The sequence below is a fragment of the Phodopus roborovskii genome, unplaced genomic scaffold (assembly GCF_943737965.1).
Source record: "Phodopus roborovskii unplaced genomic scaffold, PHOROB, whole genome shotgun sequence".
NCBI lineage: Eukaryota > Metazoa > Chordata > Mammalia > Rodentia > Cricetidae > Phodopus > Phodopus roborovskii.
Window position 1 is genome coordinate 9,503,496 of NW_026126480.1, and position 19,948 is coordinate 9,523,443.

Here is a 19,948-nt window from a genome sequence, read left to right on the forward strand (position 1 = left end):
TCTACATATCCCAAGTAGAACAGAAACCACAAGCTGATGTTCCAAAGGCCTGGGTAGCTTAATTCACAGGAACATTACAAGCTGATAACACCTACACACATGAACAAAGAGAAGCCTGAGGCATAAGAGTGTAGGCAGATATAAAAACCAATAAAAACAAGTGGGATTTTTAATTAATCCTTCAGTGCACACATGGATCAATTAGTACACAAAACTCTTGCTGGCTCAAGATGTATGAATATTGAATTTATTTGTGGCTGAATACTAAACTACATAGACATAGAGGAAACTCCTGGAAAACCAGCCTTTACAGGCAGATTTCTGAATTCAAGGCCAGCCTGATCTGCAGAGTAAGTTCCAGGACAACTTGGGCTACACAGAGAAAACCTGTGTTGAAAAGCCAAAAGAAGTGGAAACTAACGGGGTGGGGGTGGAGGGGGGTGTTGGCAGCAGAGGCAGAGGCAGGCGGATCTCTGAGTTCTGAGTTCAAAGCCAGCCTGATTTTCAAAGAGAGTTCAGGAGAGTCAGGGCTATACAGAGAAACCCTGGATAGAAAACAAAAACAATAAACCAATAAAGAAAAAAAAACAGCCTTTAAAACAAAAAACAAGATGAATCAAAAGAAAAAACTGAACAGGTAGGTATTCTAGTGGCCACATACTATAGGGAATCAGAAATGATAGCTTTGAGTATTGTGGTTTGAATGTCTTCCAAATTTGCATGGAGATTTAATTCTAGAAGTTTTTTTGTTTGTTTGTTTTTTGTTTTTTGAATGTTTCATGGTTTCTCCGTGTAGCCCTTATTGTCCTGGAACTGGTGCTGTAGATTAGGCTAACCTGGAACTCACAGAAATTTACCTACCTCTGCCTCCCGAGTGTTGAGATTAAAGGTGTGAGCCACCACTGGCCCAGCTAGTTGTAGCATTTAAGAGGTTTTTAATTTGTTTTATCTATTTATTTATTTTTTTATAGACAGAGTTTCTTTACTGTGTGGCCCTGACTGTCCTGAAATTCTTACATGGATCAGGCTGGCCTGGAACTCAGAGGTTCACCTGCCTTTGCCTCCCAAATGGTGGGGTTAAAAGAATTTGTCATCAAACCAGGCTTGTTTGTTTTGATACTGGGCTCAATGAATCTCAACTGGTACTGAACTCATTATGTAGCTGAGGATGACCCTGGTTTTCTAATCCTCCTGCCTCTACCTCATAAATGCTGGTATTACAGGCTTGTATGACCATATCCATTATAGCCTATGGTGGTGAGGTTCAAAACCAGGTCATTCTGCAAGCTAGGCACTCTACCTTTGTTTTTGTTTCTTTGAGACAGGATCTTAAGTAGTAGAGTAATCTCTAACTAGTGATCCTCTTGCTGGGTAAGAAGTGGAGCTTCACAGAATTGGTAAGACTATAGCTATAAGAACTTTATTCTTATGTGTTTTGCAAATAAATAAAAACATCACACACCAAAATTCTAGTGAGCTATTATTGCAGGAGTAAGTAGTGCTGGAGTAGGTTCCTTACAAGAGGAGGAGATTGATGTCTTTTATCCCAACCTCCCTTCCTTGTCCTCTCTTTGCTCTTCTACTGTCACAGGGTGATGCAGGAGAATGTCCTTTCTAGAGCTGGTTCTTGATCTCAGACGTTACAGCTTCCAGAATTGTAATAAATACATATCTGTTAAGTGTATAATGCTTAGCCTCAGGTATTCTATCATAGCAGCATAAAACAGGATAAGTCATTTAGTATAAGCAAATAATTCAACACCTAAAACGTTCAAGACTTCCTTTATTATCTAAAATGTCCAGTTTTCAACAAAATATTGACATTTGAAAGAACCCCAAAAGTGTAAACACTGTCAGTCAAGTTAATGTACCTGAGTGTTCTCAGATTTGTGATTCTAAATTTAATAAAAAGTAGAATGACAATGATTCAGTTGATATGTAATCTCAATAGTCATTACAAAATACATAACAGAAGTATACTGTTTTGAGTAGTATGAAAGGGAGACAAATTTAAAAAACTCAATTCCCATTTTTGAGGCTATATAGTCCACTATAGAAGAGAAAACATATATTTTCCCAGGAATAGTGGTGCACTTTTTTAATCTTGACAGATGGGCTCTGTGAGTTCAAGGTCAATTTGCTTTACACAGCAAGTTCCAGAACAGTCAAGACTACACAGAAGGATCCTGTCTCGATAAACAAACAAACAAACAAGCAATCCAACAAAGTATTTTTCCCTTTCAAAAATATAATTTTTTAAAAATCAAAAAATGCTAAGAAGGATGGTGTATGCCTTTATTCCCAGCACCTATCAGACCCAGGCTGGGGCCAGCCAGGGCTACAGAGTGAGACCCTGTCAAAAGAAAAAAAAAAAAGAAATTAGTTTTTCTCTCTCTCTCTCTCTCTGTGTGTGTGTGTGTGTGTGTGTGTGTGTGTGTGTGTGTGCGCGTGTGTGCATGGCGTGTTTATGTAGAGGGTAGGACTGCTTCTCTCTTTCCTGCTGCCTTGTGGGTTCCAGGGTGGGATTCAGGTGGTCAGTCTCTACCTGCTGAGCTGCCCCCAGGAAAACTTTTCAGAAGCAGCACAATGAATTATGGGAAATAGTGAATTGGTATGAGCAGAGGATGTCTATATCTGTAGCTTGAGGGATGTGCTATGGTTTCTAACACAAAACATCACAGGCTGCTTAAATGACAGGACTTCTTTTACTCACTTTGGAAAGCTAGAGTATACAACCAAAATGCCAGCAAGGTTGGTTCCTGGTGAGACCTGTTTATGGCTTGCAAATGGACACCTTGCTACCCTGTCACATAACCCTCCTATAACCATGTACTGGTGCTGCTTCCTATCCTTTGTAATTAAAAAAAAAGAAAAAGAAAAATGATGTATCTTTATTTATGTGTATGTGCACATACACATAAGTTTACTGCCTGCATGCAGGAGCCCAGAGAGGCCAGTAGAGAGCATTGGATCCTTTGGAACTAGTTTCAGATGGTTTTGAGATACCTCATGGATGCTGGGAATCAAACCTGGGTCTTCTGCAAGATCATTCAGCACTCTTAACTGATGAGCCACCTCCCTAACTCCTTTCTGGAGGGAGAGGAGGAAGCCAAAGAGCAGTATTCTGAGTAGTGCACAGCCATTATAAAGACCAGGGCCTCAGACTCATGGGAGACTGGCAGTCTTCTTCCTTATCCAAGTTCAAGTGTTTACAGATGATTGATCAGTGTGTACAAAAACTACCAACTATAGCTCCTGAGTTTCCCCCTCTTCCTGTTTTCCTAAAGAGATTAGCTGACCCCACCTTTCCCATGCTGTACACAATAAACACAACGAGGTTCAGAATTGTTGAGGTAGTTAGTGCTGCTTCTTTAGAGTGAGTACCACCCATCTTTCCTGTAGCTTTGTGTGTATCACTTTAATATTATTGTCCTTTCTTTATTCCCTTGCCATCCTCAGTCTGGTTTCTAGATCCATGACACAAGCTTCTCTGCACCTCTCCTTTCTTTAAAGACTGGGGCTCACTATATAGTTATAGCTTGATCAGAACTTGGACAGAAACTTGCTATATAGATCACTATGGCAGAACTCACAGAGATCCTCCTGCCTCTGTCTCCTGAGCTCTGGGTTAAAGGTTTGTTCCGCCAGGTTCATTATTATTTAATTTTATGTATATGGGTGTTTTGGCTGCATGCATTTCTATGCACCATGCACATGCCTGATGCCTACAGAGAACAGAAAATGATGCCTCCAGAGCCCCTGGAACTGGAGTTAGTTAGTTGTGAGCTGCCATGTGAGTGCTGGGATTCAAAACCAGATTCTCTGGAAGAGTAATCACTGCTCTAAACCACTGAGTCATCTCTCCAGCCCCCATTTTACACTTATATCAAACATTACAAAGATATTTGAAATCTTTCTGGCTTAAAATTTTTGTTTAAAAATCCACCCTCATAGCTCAAAAGTCAATGTGTAAAATATATACTAATAGTAATGCTGTGCCCAGACTCTGAACCCCCTAAACCATGAGACCATATCTGATGCAAAAGCAAAGAATTTTTATAATTAATTAACTCAGGTCCTCCGTGTGGCTGACACAGTGAGTGGAGTAGGAGGGACCCTGAGCAGCAGTGGGGCAGGGCATATATTGGGGTTATAGCAAGGGGGTGTCTGTTGCATACTAACAGTCTCAGGATTGGTGTTACCAGGGCTTGGGCAACCTGTCCTGAGTTGATTGGTCAGCTGCAGCTGCAGAAAGGTTGCTATGCCTAGAGGCCGTCCCAGGGCAGTTGCTACACCCTGCATTTCATCATTATCAGTAAAGCACATTCAGAGCCCGCCAGCTAACTTCTGATTGGTTCCTTGGCACATGGAGGTAATTTGGCTTTCTAGTAGTTAGGGCAAGATCAGGCAAGGTAGGGGGCTCAGCACATGTTGCTTAGGCAGGAGTCTACATCTTGCTGGGTCTTTTCTGCAGCCTGTCATGGCTGCCAAAGCAGGGGGTTAGGTAAGGGTCTGGGCAATTCAGTAACAATATCAATATGAACAAATTTCAGAAAATATTGCGAGGGGCACACTTCAATTTTCATTTTCTGATAATACTGTAAGGTTGAATAGCTTTGAAAGAGTTGTGATTGGAACTTAGGTCCACCAGACTATCATCTCACCACACTGTCTTGATAATTTCATTCTTCTGTAAGTAGATAACCCTACAATCAATTCCCTGTTCACTAAAGAGGCAGTGATTTCCCCATTCCATTCAGTTTGATAAAATGTTAATGAATGATTTCTTGGCTCTTCCTTACTCTATTCTTTTTGTTGTTGTTTGTTTGTTTTGAAACAGTGTTTCTCTGGGTAGCCCTGGCTGGCCTGGAACTCACAGAGATCTTCCTATCTCTGCCTCTCTAGTGTTGGGATAGCCCAGCATGTGCTTCTCTTGTAGGAATTTCACACCCTCTAATTCTTCAAACATCTCAGTTATTTAGTTTCTTGTTGGGAATGAAATTGTTACTTCCTGAATTTCTTATTTAGTAATTTCTTCTAGAGCATACATATTGTAAGCACATGATGCAACTGGGTATTTGATGTTCCAAAAATTATTTGTCCACTCTATATGTTTACCTTCAAGTATTTATTCATCCATTTCCTGCCCATCAGTGAAAAGATGTGATGGCCCATTGATTAAAGTGCCTGCTGCACAAACCTGATGATTTAGGTTCAATTCCTAGAAACCATGTGTTTTCTTTTTCATTCATTAACATTTATTTATGTGGAGTTTGACCATGCTCCAGTGAGTATATGGGCAACACAAACCACACACAAAGATTCATTTTTCAGTTTCCTGAGTCCTTCCTCTGCTTTACAGGGGTCTTTCCCTTTCTGTGCCTGCTGTATATGTGTTTGCTCACCCTCAATAAATGTCTTACTTCAACTGCTAATTCTGTCTCTGGTGCTGAGACTAATCTGTTGCTTGCTACCTGTTGAACTTCATATTTTTCCTGTCTTTCAATTCCTTAACTGGCAGAAAAAAAAAAAAAAAAAAAAAAAAGAACCTGATCAACACCACTAGATTGTATCACTTCAAGACCCTTAGACTGACTGTCCCTTTTTTAAAAAATTTCTTTCATTTTCAGTATAATTTTGGTCTTGATGCACTAAATTGCTTGTAGAAATACACCAATGAGTCATGAGTCAGAGTTGGAGACTACTGCTATCAGCTGGGGGTATTTAAAACTTTTTAAGAATGAGACATCATAAACATAGGCTACATAAAAATGAAGTGGTGTGCTGGGGTAAATTCTTTTTGTGTTATTAAATATCCTATTGCTAGAATTTGTTGGAGAGGCACTTGCAAAACAGTACAGCAGAGGGCAGAGATATGCTTAGGAGATTCAGGGCAGGGCTCCTCTGCACTAACATATAACCAGTGTGTTAGTAACTTTGTGATTCACACCTGATGGGAGATATATGTTTCTCATACTGGTTAATGAATAAAGCACTGTCGGCCAATAGGAAAGCAAGATAGGTGGGTCTAGGAGACAAGGAGGAAATAGGAAGTAGTAAGGAGGGAGTCAAGATGGAGATTCTGCAGGGGGAAAAGGATTTCAATTTTTGTTTCCACAGAAAATAAAAAGCTGTGGATTCCTTCCAGACTAATGTGGTTTGAGCAAGCCAGACCCCCTAAAACAGAGTACCAGGTGATTCAACATTCAAAACAGCTTGAACAAAGCAGCCTTGCAGACTACAGCCAGGATTTCTGCATCTTCTTAGGATTCCCCCATGACAGCGCCCCCTATCAACAGGAAGTAGTTTGGAAAGAACGACGCCCAAATTCCCAAATATTATTTATAAATGTTTGTTTTCATTTAAATGGACTTGGTTATAAATGGTTAATGATCATAGCCAATTCTTTTTTAAAGGTAAAAAGGGAATTATGGTATAGATATGGATACTTTGGGTTAGAATAGGTTTTCATTTATTGTTACAATTTAAGGTCAATTTTGTGATATGTATATTTCTCCTCTTATTTAGGTATTATGTTTATATAGCTCATTTAGAAATGTAATGTATAATTTAGTTCAGATTTTAGATAGTTACTTATAGTAGTCAAAACTTATAACAAGGTGAATTAGGATTTCTAGATATACAGACATGTATTTGAGATGGATAGGCATTCTTCAAACCTTTCAAAGACCTACAGAATATGGCATTTAAAATGGTTTAGTGTTTTCATGACAGTGAGACATAAATACTCCTGGCAACACCACCTGAGTCAGAAAGGAAGATGAAGATGGACATCGAAGAAACGCGTTATGAAGTTTGCTTTCAATATAGCAAGACTAGCCATTTGGACAAGATACTGCTCTTGTCTGGACTGTTTGACTTTGTGATGTATAAACTGGACATGCAGGACCTACAGAAAAATGACTACTGATTCAAGATGGACATTGCTACAGAGTTCCTGCTTCATGGAAGAATCTGCCAGACAGTCTGCAGGACACAGACTGAAGTGACTGACAAACTGCCAATACAAGAAGACAGTTTAAAGTTTCCTGCTTTGCTGAAGAATCTGCTAGACACACTATGGCCTATGGGCTGAAGATGGAAGATTACAGAAGAACTTCGGGTGACCAGGCAGTGAGTTGTCTCTGTCATTTCTAGAATTTATATATTATCCTTCTGTGGTCTTTGAAGGAGTTGAAGACAGATAGTTATGGTTATAGTTTTCCTTAGTTAGGATTCAATGATAAGGTACATATAGGACTTTAGACTCACAAGATAAAATAGATGATGGAATATTTTCTTCAAATCTTACTAAACATTAATGGACTAAATATTGTTAACTGTGATTCTTACTTGATAACTGTTGTGTTATATATTTTGCAATGTTAAGTTTAAACCCTTCTTTTTATTTAGACAGAAAAGAGGAGATGATGGGAGATGTCATTCTACATATGTTTCTCATACTGGTTAATGAATAAAGCACTGTTGGCCAATAGGAAAGGAAGATAGGAGGGAGTAGGAGACAAGGAGCAAAGAGGAAGGAGTAAGAGGAGAGCCACGATGGAGAGACTGGGGAGACCAGACGCCTGCCCCACTCCCCGGTAAGAAAAGACCACGTAAAAATACATAGATCAGCAGAAATGGGTTAATACTTAAGACAGAGCTAGCTGATAAAAAACTAGTAACGGGCCAACAAAATTATATCAAATACAGAGTCTCGGTGTGTTAATTGGGGCTGGCGTGGCAGCGGGACAAGAGTGGCGGCGGGCGGAAAAACCATACTCCTTACACACACCAGTGAATATCAGTCTTTGCCATATGGCATACCAAACTTTATAACATGATTTGTGGGCTTAAGTATCTAATAGAAATATTAAAAGTTAGATATAGGGGCTGGCTCAGTGGGTTTAGAACCTCTTCTAGAGGTCCTGAGTTCAATTCCCAGCAACTACATGATGGCTCACAACAACTGTAATGAGATCTAGTGCTCTCTTCTGGACTGCAGGCAGAACACTGTATACATAATAAGTAAATCTTTAAAAAGCTAGAAAAAAAGATATAAAGGTTGTGAGATATATCTATTGGTAGAGTATACCAGGCATAGTATGACTGAGCATGGTGGCACATACCTTTAATATTAGCACTCTGGAGGCTGAAGCAGGCAATGCTCTCTGTATGTTCTAGGCAAGCTAGGGTTAGAGAGATAGGGAGCTCTCTCTCAAACAAAATAAAAGAAGTGGTTGATATTCAGGCTGGAGAGATGCCTCAGTGGTTCAGAGTACATACTACTTTTGCAGGGGACCCAAGTTTGGTTTTCAGCTATCAAGTCAGGTGGCTTATAACTGTAACTGTAGATCTGGGGATGGGAGTGGGGAAGGGGGTGGGGTATCTGATGACGCTGAGCTCTGTAGGCACTCCCACATATATACACACCCATGCAAACGTTCACATTATTTAAAACTCAAAGTACATCTTTAAAAGAATGCTGGGCATGATGGCAAACACCTGTTAGTCTCAGTACTTTTGAGGTGGAGACAGGGGATAAACTCAAGGTCACCCTCAGTTACAGTGAGTCTGAAGCTAGTTTGGGATGCATGATTATAGGCGTGAGCCTCTGCCTAGATTGGAATTGTATTTTATGTTTGACTTCTTTCATTCAATTTATTTTTGAGGTTCATTTGCATTGTAGTGTCTGTCGTTGAAAGTATATTTTAGTATTTGTAGTAGTTTATTTCAGGAATGTATCATAATTTTCAAATCCCTCTGTTGGATATTTTGCTATTTTTAATAAACTATACAAAATTTAAGCAAAACTCAAGTGAGTGCAAGTTAAGTGCTTAGCAACAAATTTATTACAGGTTTAATAAATAGCTTAAAATTTATCTTTATATCCCAATCATGCATATGTATATATCAGCTATTTAAATTCACAAAGTGGGATTAAACTTACTTTTTAACATTTATATTTTCACTTTTTTGAGATGGGTCAGGTGCTTACCATGCCTCTCAGTCTGTTCAGAAACTAATTGTATACTCAGTCTGGCCACAAACTCAAGGTCCTCCTGTCTCCATCTCTCTAGTGCTGGGCTGAGAGCACTTAATTAAAAACTGGTAACACACAAGAGATGGTAATAGTATTGTTAGGGAGGGGTGTTGTATACCTTTTTTTTCAACAATAGACTTTGTGAAAGCACAACCTTAACTTTGCTTTGTAGCAAAGCACCTCTTATCTTTGGGTGGATACAGTTTTCAGATCCAAGGACTTTGCTCTCATTCTAGCCTGGATTAGAAAAGCAGAACCTCTAGCCTTAGTTATCAGCCCCCTTTGGATAAGGTTATGAATTAAGTACAGTAAAAGAAAACTACAGCATTAAAGCCTTTTCTTTTTTTGGATTTTTTGAGGCAGTATTTGTTTGTGTATGTAGTATTGGCTGTTCTGGCCTGGAACTCAAGAGATCTTCCTGCTAATGCCTCCAGGGTTGGGATTAAAGGTGGGCACCTAAGCATTTCTTTTTTAGGATGTTATTTTACCTCATGGAAAGTGGGGTCAGGCACTAGAAAGCTGAAATTTGCTGGGCGCTAGTATCCCACACCTCTAGTCCCAGTGACTGGGAGGCAGAGGCAGGTGGATCTTTGTGAGTTCAAGGCCAGCTGGTCTACAGATCAAATTCAGGACAGCCAGAGAGTTTACACAAAGAAACCCTGCTTCCAAAAACCAAAAAAAAAAAGAAAAAAGAAAAGCTGAAAGTTGAAGGTTTAGTGTCTGGATCCTGTAATCCCAGAACATGGGGAGGTAGAGCATGGTGGGACACACCTCTAACACTTGGAGGTGGGGAGGAGAACCAGGTGGAGTTCAAGGAGCCTCACACACATAGTCAGTTAGAGACGCCAGCATTGACAGTAGCTGTCTGAAATACAAACAGATGAAAGCCAAGATAGAAAACTGAAAAAGTTTATATAACATGTAATACAGTTTCCCATTTCCTTTGAAGTTTCTTTCCACAGAAATTCTTTCACAAAGGTATAATTCTGGCTTAAATTAATGACTATACAAAAGATTTTAGATTTTTGTTTTTGTTGTTGTTACACAAATGTTGATAAGGATGTATTCTGGGTCAGATTTTATTTCTTTTAACATTTTTTGTTTCCATGTGTATATATGAGGATGCATGCATGCTACAACATGCTTGTGGAGGTCAGAACACAGCTTGCAAGAGTCAGTTCTCTCCTACCATGTATGCTCCAGGAATCAAATTTAGGTCATCATGTCTTTAACCAATGAACCATCTCACTGGCCTCTGGGTCAGATTTTCTTCAGCTGGGTTCCCAGGTTCCCCTTTCTCCACCCTACCCCCACATTTTGTAGTTTGAGACTTCTTAGTTTGATATTTCTAACTTCAATGGTTGCCTAAAATCCATATTTTCATTTCCAGTAATAATCCACAGCCATAGTCTCTTTTAATAAAAGTTATTTTATGAGTAATGTGTGTGCCTGAGTGTGTGTAGTTGATTACCTGTGTGCAGATGTTCTCAGAGGCCAGAAGAGGGCACTGATCCCTGAGAATGAGAATTACAGGCACTGAGAGCCAAACTGGGTCCTGGAATCTTACCTAGGTTATGTGAAAGAGTGTTCTTAGCTCTGGGCCAGCTTCAGCCGCACATCTTTCTCCCCTTTTGGGTCAGTTGCACTCTCCTGGCTGGCCTGAAACTCAGGGATCTGCCTGCTTCTGGCTTCTGGTGCTAGGATGAAAGGCCTGTGTGTGTCACCACATCCTGTCACAATCATATTTTCTTAAAGACTTAAACAAAAACCCAGAAAAACCTTACTGTAGTAAAATATGCACGACATGAAGAGAATCATGTAAATACGTTAGTAGCAGCATTAAGCACAGTGTTGTTTATAATTTCTTATTTTTTTTTCTTTTTTTCAAGACAGGGTTTCTCTGTGTAGCCATTATTGTCCTGGAACTTGCTCTGAAGACCAGGCTGGTCTTTGAACTCAGAGATTTGACTGCCTGTCTTCCAGGTGCTGTGATTACAGGTGTGTACCATCATGCCTGGCTCAAAATATTTTCTTGATTTGAGGATTTAAATATCAGATTACAGAATCATTATTCCAGGGGATGGAGAGATTAGTGTGGGATATTTGTACCCTTTCTGAAGATGTATTTGCTGTGACTGGTGTAACAAAAAGCTAAAAGGGCCAATAGTTAGGCAGGAGGTATAGTTCAGATTTCTGGGGAGGGAAAGGAAGAGGAGGAGAAATCTAGGTACGAAGAAGATGCCATCTAGATGTAGTACAAGATGGCCAAACAAAATGGGAGAGAGGTAAGTCACATGGTAGACTGTAGATTAATAAAAATATGAGTTAGTTTAAGTTATAAGAGCTAGTGGGACAAAGCCTAAGCTAATGCTGAGCTTTCATAATTAATAAGTCTCCGTGTTATCTGTGCGCTGGCGGCCCAAAAGAAAGTCTGACTATAGGAGATGGCTCAGTGGTTAAGTGTGCTTGCTGTTCTTCCAGAGAACCCCTTGTTTGGTTCTTAGCACTCATATTTAGTAGCAGGGAGATCGAATGCCTTCTTCTGGATTACACACACACACCCTTGAAATACATAATATACTGGCACACACCAATGTATTTAAATTGTAAAAATAATACCATAAAAATAATCATTACTCTAGGACCTAGAGAGATGGCTCAGCAGTTAAAACTTCTTGCTCTTGTAGATGATCCAGGTCCAGTTCCCAGCCTACATCTGTACCTCCAATTTTAGGGGATTGATGTCTTCTTGCCTTCAAGGGCAGCTGCATGCATGCAGTGCACATAAATTCAGACAGGCACACAGGCATATACATGGCCAGTAAGATGGTCAGTAGGAAAAGGTGTTTGCAGCGTGAGACTGACCACTTGAGTTCAATGCCTGAAGCACATAAAAGGTAGAAGGAGGGTTGGAGAGATGGCCAGTAAGATGGTCAGTAGGAAAAGGTGTTTGCAGCGTGAGACTGACTACTTGAGTTCAATGCCTGAAGCACATAAAAGGTAGAAGGAGGGATGGAGAGATGGCTCAGAGGTTAAGGGCACTGGCTGTTCTTCCAGAGGACCTGGGTTCAATTCCTAGCAACCACATGGTGCCCTTTTCTGGCATGCAGGCACACATGCAGTCAGAACACTGTATACATAGTAAATAAATTAGAAAAAAGATGGAAGGAGAGAAGTGATTCCACAAAGTTGTCTTCTGACCTGCAGGCAAGTAGCACAAATGTCTGCACACAGTAACAATATTTTCAAAGAATCATTACTCCTAGAGAAACCTTTTCCTATTGAAAAACAATTTTCTTTGGTAAAGAAAATGAGAAAGACCTTTATGATTTTCCCTTTTTACCTGGAAATGCATAACAAAATTCAGTGCTTTTCTGTGAAGCCATTTTCCATGTTCTTGGCATAATTATCTGCCTATTTAAAAAACAAAAAAATCTTTCTTTGGGCTGGAGAGATGGGTCAGTGGTTAAAAGCGCTTGACTGCTCTTCTGGAGGACCTGAGTTCAATTCCCAATACTCACATGGCAGCTCACAATTGTCTGTAAGTCTAAAGATATGACACCCTCACACAGACATACATCAGGCAAAACACCAATGCAAATAAAAATAAATGTAAAAAAAACCTTTCTTTAGTCATACATTTTATTTTATATGATTCAGAATATATTTTGCTTTATATTAGTTTTAGGAAGTAGATATGTAAGTTTTAAACACATCCTTAAAATTTTGGCTTAAAGTAACAAATAATAGGCTCAACATCACTGGGTTCCATCTAAATTATAGGAACATCTTTTTTTTTGATAACAAGAAAGATTTGTTTATTTGAAACAGAATTTCACTTTGTAGGCCTATTTGGCCTGGACTCAGGGTTCTTCCTGCCTCTGGGCCCTGTCAGCTGGGATTAAAGGGGAGTGCACCACCTGCCTGGACAAGAAGGACTATTACGAAGTACATACAATGTGGCAGGGAATTACACTAACCACTTCATTGTGAATTATCCATGCTCTAGATACTATCAACTCACTTTACTGAAGTTCAAAGCAATGAAGAAACTTTAGAAGGCTATAAAATACTTAGGGGTAGGGCTCAGGTCAGGCTCAATCCAAAATTGTGGCTTCTCGTATAGCGTACTGTTTCCCAAGCAGCACATTCTATTTTACATTGTCGACGACTTCCCCCCCAGCTCTGGGATTCTTTCTGGGAGAATGCTACATCTGAGTCCTCAATGGAGTAGAACTCCGCTTCCTAGCAAACTTATTGCCAACCAACCCCCAGCCCTCTATGTAGAGTTCTAGCTCACCTCACCTAGACCTCCTCAGAGCCTGAGCTGAGGCCAGAGTCTTAGCATTTTAGACTTCCAGTAGTCTGGTTTCTCAGATTCTGTCACCCAGCAGGCAGAGGTGGGCGGTGAGGGTGATTCCTCACTAGTGATCCCACTACCCCCACCCCCCACCCCGGGGACTGCTGGGATTCTTGTGCTTCAGTGTTGTGTAGGAAGCTCTTTAAACAGGAACATAACTCAAAATAGCTTCAGGAAGTCCCTGAAACTGACCAGATTCATTAAGTCCCTCCCTGCCTGAGTAAGCAATAAAAGCTGAGAGACGGCCTCAGACAGAAGGAAGCTGAGCTGGAAGAAGACTCTGAGATCAGACCACCTGCCTGGAAGAAGTGGAAACCACCAGCGGTTCACACCAGAGTCTCTTGGAAACGACAATCTCCAACCTGTTGAGCTGCCTGCAAGCTGTGCAGGGGTGCTCCAAGTTTCCCAGCTTTTCTGAGCTGTCACTCATGCTGGGGTGGGACTTGGTGATGCTGTAGTCTTTGAGTCATTTCTGCTCCTCTGAGTAAACCCTCACTCATACTCATGGAAAAATAAAACTCAAGTTGGACTCTGGTGCTATCTGTACTTCGGTCTGTCTGTGGGAGCCTTATCTGGGCTGAGGAGATCTGTGTAGTGTCTCTCCAGGAAAAGTTCTGTCACACAACACTCAGCAGTGGGCAACAGCCATCGGCAAACTTTCTGAGAGACTTTTCTCCATGTTCAGGCGCCAAGCTACAACCGCACCTTTATCTATCCACATTTCCTAACCTCTCCCCACAGTCGCATTCCCACCCGTCATTCTCTTTTTCTGCGTCTTGGTGTCTCTGTTCAACTTCTCCCTCTTTCTCCTGATCGTCTCCGTTCCCAGGTCCCGCAGAAAACTCACGCAGCAGCGCTTCTGTTCTCGGTTGCTCCTGTGGTCAGCTCCGCGCTCCAGCTCTCCCCGCCGCTCAGCTACCAGGCCTGGAACCAGCCTGCGTTCAGCAGGCAACCACAGCCCCGCCCCCTCCTCCCCATTGGCTAGCGTTCTCAGAAAGTCCCGCCCCCAGGCTCGCAGCCCGCCTCTCCGCCCCGCTTCCCTTGTTTTCATTCCCCCTGTCACACGAGGCAGTGGCAACCCCGAAGTGGGAGGGGAGAAGTCGAAGAGGGAAGGGGACGGGAAGAGGGCGGAAAGTGAAGGGGCCCAGAGCGCCTCTCTGTCCCCGATCTAACTCAGTTCTCGACTGCTCCGGGCCGGCGTGGTATTGTGGGATCGCGGCGCCCGGCCTGAGACGCTCGCACCCGCAGGGGCGTCCACTCGAGAGCGCCTCCTGTCGTCCGTAAGGCTGCCCTGCCATTCCTCGGCCCCCCAACTCCTCCCGCTCCCCCACCCCCTCCTCCATCCTCCAGTTCAAAATGGCGACGGCGGCGGCGGCGGCGGTGGCGGCGGCGGCAGCGGCGATGGCTCCTCCGGGCTGCCCGGGTTCGTGCCCCAACTTCGCCGTAGTCTGCTCTTTCTTGGAACGCTACGGGCCGCTGCTGGATCTGCCCGAGTTGCCGTTCCCAGAGCTGGAGCGGGTGCTGCAGGCGCCGCCGCCGGACATCGGCAACGGAGAAGGTAAGTGATCGGCCCGAACGCCGGGCGGGAAGCGGCCCTGGCGCGCTCTACCTCCCCATAGATCGCTTGGGGCTCTGCGGCCGGTCCCCTCCAGGGACTGGGCTCCGAGGAGTCTACTCCGCGTAGCCCGGGGGGTTCCTGGGTGCTGGGGAGGCGGGGCGGAGGCCCCCTAGGGCCACCGTGCCCCGCGGGGACGGAGGTGGGGGCGTCGCGGGCCGGGTGTGGGCCGGGGCTCGGGAGGGGTCATTGTGCCGGGTAGATGCCTTGGGGCCGGGTCCCCCGCGCCGGTGTTGGCCCCCAGTCCTTATCCCTTTAGGTGGCGGGGGAAGGGGGAGAGCAGGTTCCGGCCAGCCTTGCGCTTTTCTCCTCCCCTCCTCCCACCAATCCTCCCCACCGTCTCCGGGGAGGCTGGGCCCATCTTCTCCCGGCGCCCCCTCTGCTCACTCCACCTGAGTGGGCGGGGGCCGGCGGACACTCCACTCTCTCCCTGCGGTGGGAACTCCCCCGAGAGAGTCGACTCCTGCCTCTTCCCGTTCCCTCGAGGGCTGGTCTAACCCCCAAACTCCTTCCTCTCCTCCGGGAGATCTGCTCCTCCGCCCAGAGAGGGGGCTACCCCCCCTATTCTCTCTTAGGAAGGGGAAATGAAGTCGGCTGAGCTTCTCCACTCTGGGGAGGAGAGGGTTAATTTCTCCTCCTCCATAGTTTTCCTCCTCGCCACCTCCCCCAAAATAATAGAAAAGCATCTCCCCACTTTTCTCTATCCCTTCCCCCTATCTCGGCAACAGGGCTTAGGGGAAGAAGTCACTCTTCCATTTGCAGGGTGGGGTGGGGTGGTTAGTCTGTAGGCTGGAGGAGGGGCTCAGACGGCAGGGGAAACAGTTGAAGAAGGTGCTTGTTGCTCATGTTTCTCTCTCTGGTGCCGCTGGTCTATTATTGGTGTTCGCAAGTGGTGCTCCTTCCACATAAGGCCACCGCGCGGGTGCAGGGCGCATGCTCTGCCCGGCCCCATTGAAACTTCCTGCTGCTGGTTCTTTTGCTGGAGCATCTCAGCGCTGTGCCTGTCGCTTGCAGTCCTCACACACCGAGCACTAACACTCTTCCCTGGTTAATTCTGATCCACGCCGCTCCTTTTCTGGCACTTTATTTCCCTTAGAGAAGGCTTATTTGTGTACTCCGAACATTGCCTTTGTCTGGGCACAGCCCTTGGCAGAAGAAATGTTTTCCAAATAGTTCTTTTTCCCCCTTCTTTTTATCTGGCCGTAGATGACCGGGGTGGACTGGATATTGTACAAGACAAGACAGCTATGACCTTTCTAAGAAAGCAGAGTTGATTTTCTGTTCTCTGTGGAAGTGAAGTTCCTGATATGATGTATTTACATAGCGAGGGAAAGACCCAAGTGTGAAGTTCTTCAAAGTAGGCAGTTATTAGTACAGCGTTCTTATGTTCACCTTTCTCTTTTGAGACACCATCTCACTGTTGCTTTGTCTGGCCTGGAACTCTTAAAAATCCTCCTGCCTCTGCCTCTCATGTGCTAGGATTAGAGCATTAGCCGCCATGCCTGATTCTACATCTCTTTTTATCAGTTCACATTTTTTAGACTCTCTGGCTTATAAAAGGCTATTTTTTTAAACTATGAAATTGGAGGGTGGTTAAATCATATTACATTACTTTATATTAAGACTTTTTGCTGAATTTCTTTAAACATTAAGCTCCCAGTGTATTTATTTCGTTATTAAATTATCTTTGCTTTTGTTTGTTTGTTTGTTTGTTTTGTTTTTTGAGACAGTTTCTCTGTGTAGCTTTGTAGACCAGGCTGGCCTCGAACTCAGAGATCCACTTGCTTCTGACTCCCAAATGCATGGAATTAAAGGCACACCACCACCACCCTATATTTACATTCTTATTGAAGGAAATGTAAAGTATGATGCCTTAAGTTAATTTTAGGATACTTTAGAAATAATAGTAACTTATTTGTCAGAGAAAATGTGAAAATTTTAGGGGAAATTTGTGGTAAAAATGTTTTTAGAGTTTATTTGGACTGAGTTAAGAGGCAGCCATAATTATTTTGGGTGCCATTGCAGTTTGAATAGCAGATAAGCTTTCATTCCTTTAAATTTTGACCAGTGTGCTTACTTTGTAAGAGTATTGAAAAGAAAAAAATATTAGGGATGATTTGGTATATCTAGTGTTGAGCTCTGGGTCATCAGCTAAGCAAAAAATGGGGAAGAAGTTGGACTAAGAGGAATCACTTAACTCAGCCACAGCATTTCCATTGATATGGTTGCAAAAAAGGACTGATAATAATAGATTCTGTCATGGGAATCTAAGAATAATTGTTAATTAATGTCACACAGTTCAAGACATGTGGCAAATGAAAAGTCTTTCTGAAGGTGGAAGTTTTTACTGTGCAGGAAAAAGATTTTCAGAACTTTGGTAATGTCTCAGACAACTAATAATAGTTTAGCTAACAGGACTGACTCAGTCTTTTGGGAAAAGTTTGGTAGTGTTGAGCAATGTAATGTATAGGTTGTACAGCAATTGTCTCATTAATATGGACCCCAGCTTCTTTCGTAAACAAAGGTAATGGCTAAGGACCAAATGAAATCTTTCAAAAAACCCTTTCATAAACTAGGTATTTCTTACAAATATTCTCGTATAGCCGGACGTTGGGGGAACACGCCTTTAGTCCCAGCACTTGGGAGGCAGAGGCAGGCGGATGATCTCTGTGAATTTGAGGCCTGCCTGGTTTACAGAGCTAGTTCCAGGACAGGCTCCAAAGCAATACAGAGAAACTCTGTCTTGGAAAAACAAAAAACAACAACCAAAAAACCCCAAATATTCCTGTACTGTAAATTACATTAATTTTTTTTTCAAATAAAAGATACATGGTACATTTGCAGTTAGTCTTAAATTTTTGTTAAATTGGGAGTACATGGGGGTGTCTATGTTGTAATTAAGTGACTTTTACTTTGTATAAGTTTTATTAAAACAGCAGTTCTAGTGCCATTAAGAAGTTCTTATTGGGTTGGCAGGATATCTCAGGGGTTAGTGTGCCAAGCGTAATGATCTGAGTTTGCGTTGAACCTTCATAGTGGAAGGAAAGGGCTACCTGCAAGTTGTCCTCTAATGTGGTTTTTGGCATGTGTGTACAGAGTGCACACACATGCACACAATAAATAAAAAAATCCCTAATTTATGCAAGTTTTGTTTTTTCCTAGTGTGAGTGACTCTTAGACTATGTTTTTATGTGTCTTTTTCAGTCCTCTGCTCTAACAACTAGAAAATGGAAGAGGGCTAGTTCAATACTTGAATATAGCATTTATTGAGGTAGATTTAGCAACATGATAGTGTTCTTTAGTAGAAACTAGTTTACTAATTTGTCCCTGTTTAAATACTTTGTGATCTTTTTCCTAAAAAGTTGTTTTCAAGCTTTAATTTCATATTGTGGCTTCAGTTTAGGATGATCTGTTTCTTAGTCCAGATAGTTCTCTTTGAACAGAAAATAGAACCACTGTCCATTGTAATTTCAAAACTTGGTAAATTGTTTTGTGTCCCATAGTAATATTCCATAGGTAATTCTGGTTGTAAAAAGATAAAAAAACCATAAAAATTTCAATTCAGTTGGATTAATTTTTCTTTTTTAAAAAGGAATGCTTAATTGTGTGTGTCTGAGTGTTTTGCCTGCCTGTTTTCACATGTATACATGTGTTCCTGGTGTACTTGGAGGTCAGAAGAAGGCATCAGGCCCCTTGGAAGTAGAGTTACAGATGGTTGGGAGCCACCATGTGGGTGCTGGGAATCAAACCTGGGTCCTCTGCAAGAGCAAGAAATGGCACATGCCTTAATTGTAGCACTCAGGAAGCAGAGGCAGATGGATCTGTGAATTCAGGGCCAGCCTGGACTACAGAACAAGTTCCAAGACAGCTAGGTCTGTTACACAGAGAAACCCTGTCTTAAAAAACAAAAAACAAAACAAAACAAAAAAAACAACAGAAAAAAGATTGTTAGCTGCCAAGTGTCATGCCTGTATGTATGGTTACACAGAGAAACCCTGTCTTAAAAAACAAAAAACAAAACAAAACAAAAAAAACAACAGAAAAAAGATTGTTAGCTGCCAAGTGTCATGCCTGTATGTATGTGTATACAATGTGGCACATGACTATCATGGTATAGAAATCAGAGGGTAGTTTTCAGGAGCTACTTCTTGGGCTGGAGAGATGGCTCAGAGGTTAAGAGCACTGACTGCTCTTCCAGGGGTCCTGAGTTCAATTCCCAGCAACTACATGGTGGCTCACAACTATCTTTCATGAGATCTGGTGCCCTCTTCTGGTGTGTAGGCAGATATGCAGATAGAACACTGTATATGCAATAAAAATGAGTAAATTAATTTAAAAAATAGAGCTAGTTTTTGCCATTTGAATTGCATTTTTGAAGTATGGTCTCTCTTGTTTGTGACACTGCAGCCTATTTTACACTAGAGCTTTGGGACAGTTTTTCTGTCTCCACCTCCCATGTGGTCATAGGAGGGCTGGAGTTATAGATGTGAGACATCACACCGGACTTCTGACTTCTGTGGGTTCAGGTGATGGAAGTCAATTTATGTTCTGGCCCAGCTCCTGCTTCCCCACGGGGGGGGGGAGGGGTGTTTTTTGTTTGTTACTGTTTTGTTTTTGAAACAAAGTCTCACTTTGCAGCCCTAGCTGGCTTAGGACTGGTTATGTAGAAATAGACTGAGCTGCTTTTCAATTCCAAGAGCTCCAATGCCTCCTGCTTGCCAGGATTAAAGGTGTGTGCCATCATCACTGCTAAAGAAAATTATTTTTAATAATTTCTTGTGCATGTGTGGTTTGAGAAATGACATATCTAATAATGATATAGAATAATAATGTTACAATGTGGCAGTGTATTTTACATAACATCAAATAAATTGAATTTTTTCATTTTTGAGATGTTCTCATTATGTAGCCCAGGTTAATCTGAGACTTT

At 42.2% G+C, this 19,948-nt stretch overlaps 1 protein-coding gene across 1 annotated transcript in view; it reads left to right on the forward strand.

Moving 5' to 3' along the window:
- Positions 1–14,734: 14,734 nt before the first annotated feature.
- Rsf1 (remodeling and spacing factor 1) overlaps positions 14,735–19,948 on the forward strand; it is a 109,546-nt gene continuing 104,332 nt past the window's right edge. Inside the window, exon 1 of the mRNA XM_051192269.1 lies at positions 14,735–14,961. Within this exon, the coding sequence (XP_051048226.1) occupies positions 14,760–14,961 (202 nt within the window). The 5' untranslated portion in view covers positions 14,735–14,759. The remainder of the gene's footprint in view (positions 14,962–19,948) is intronic.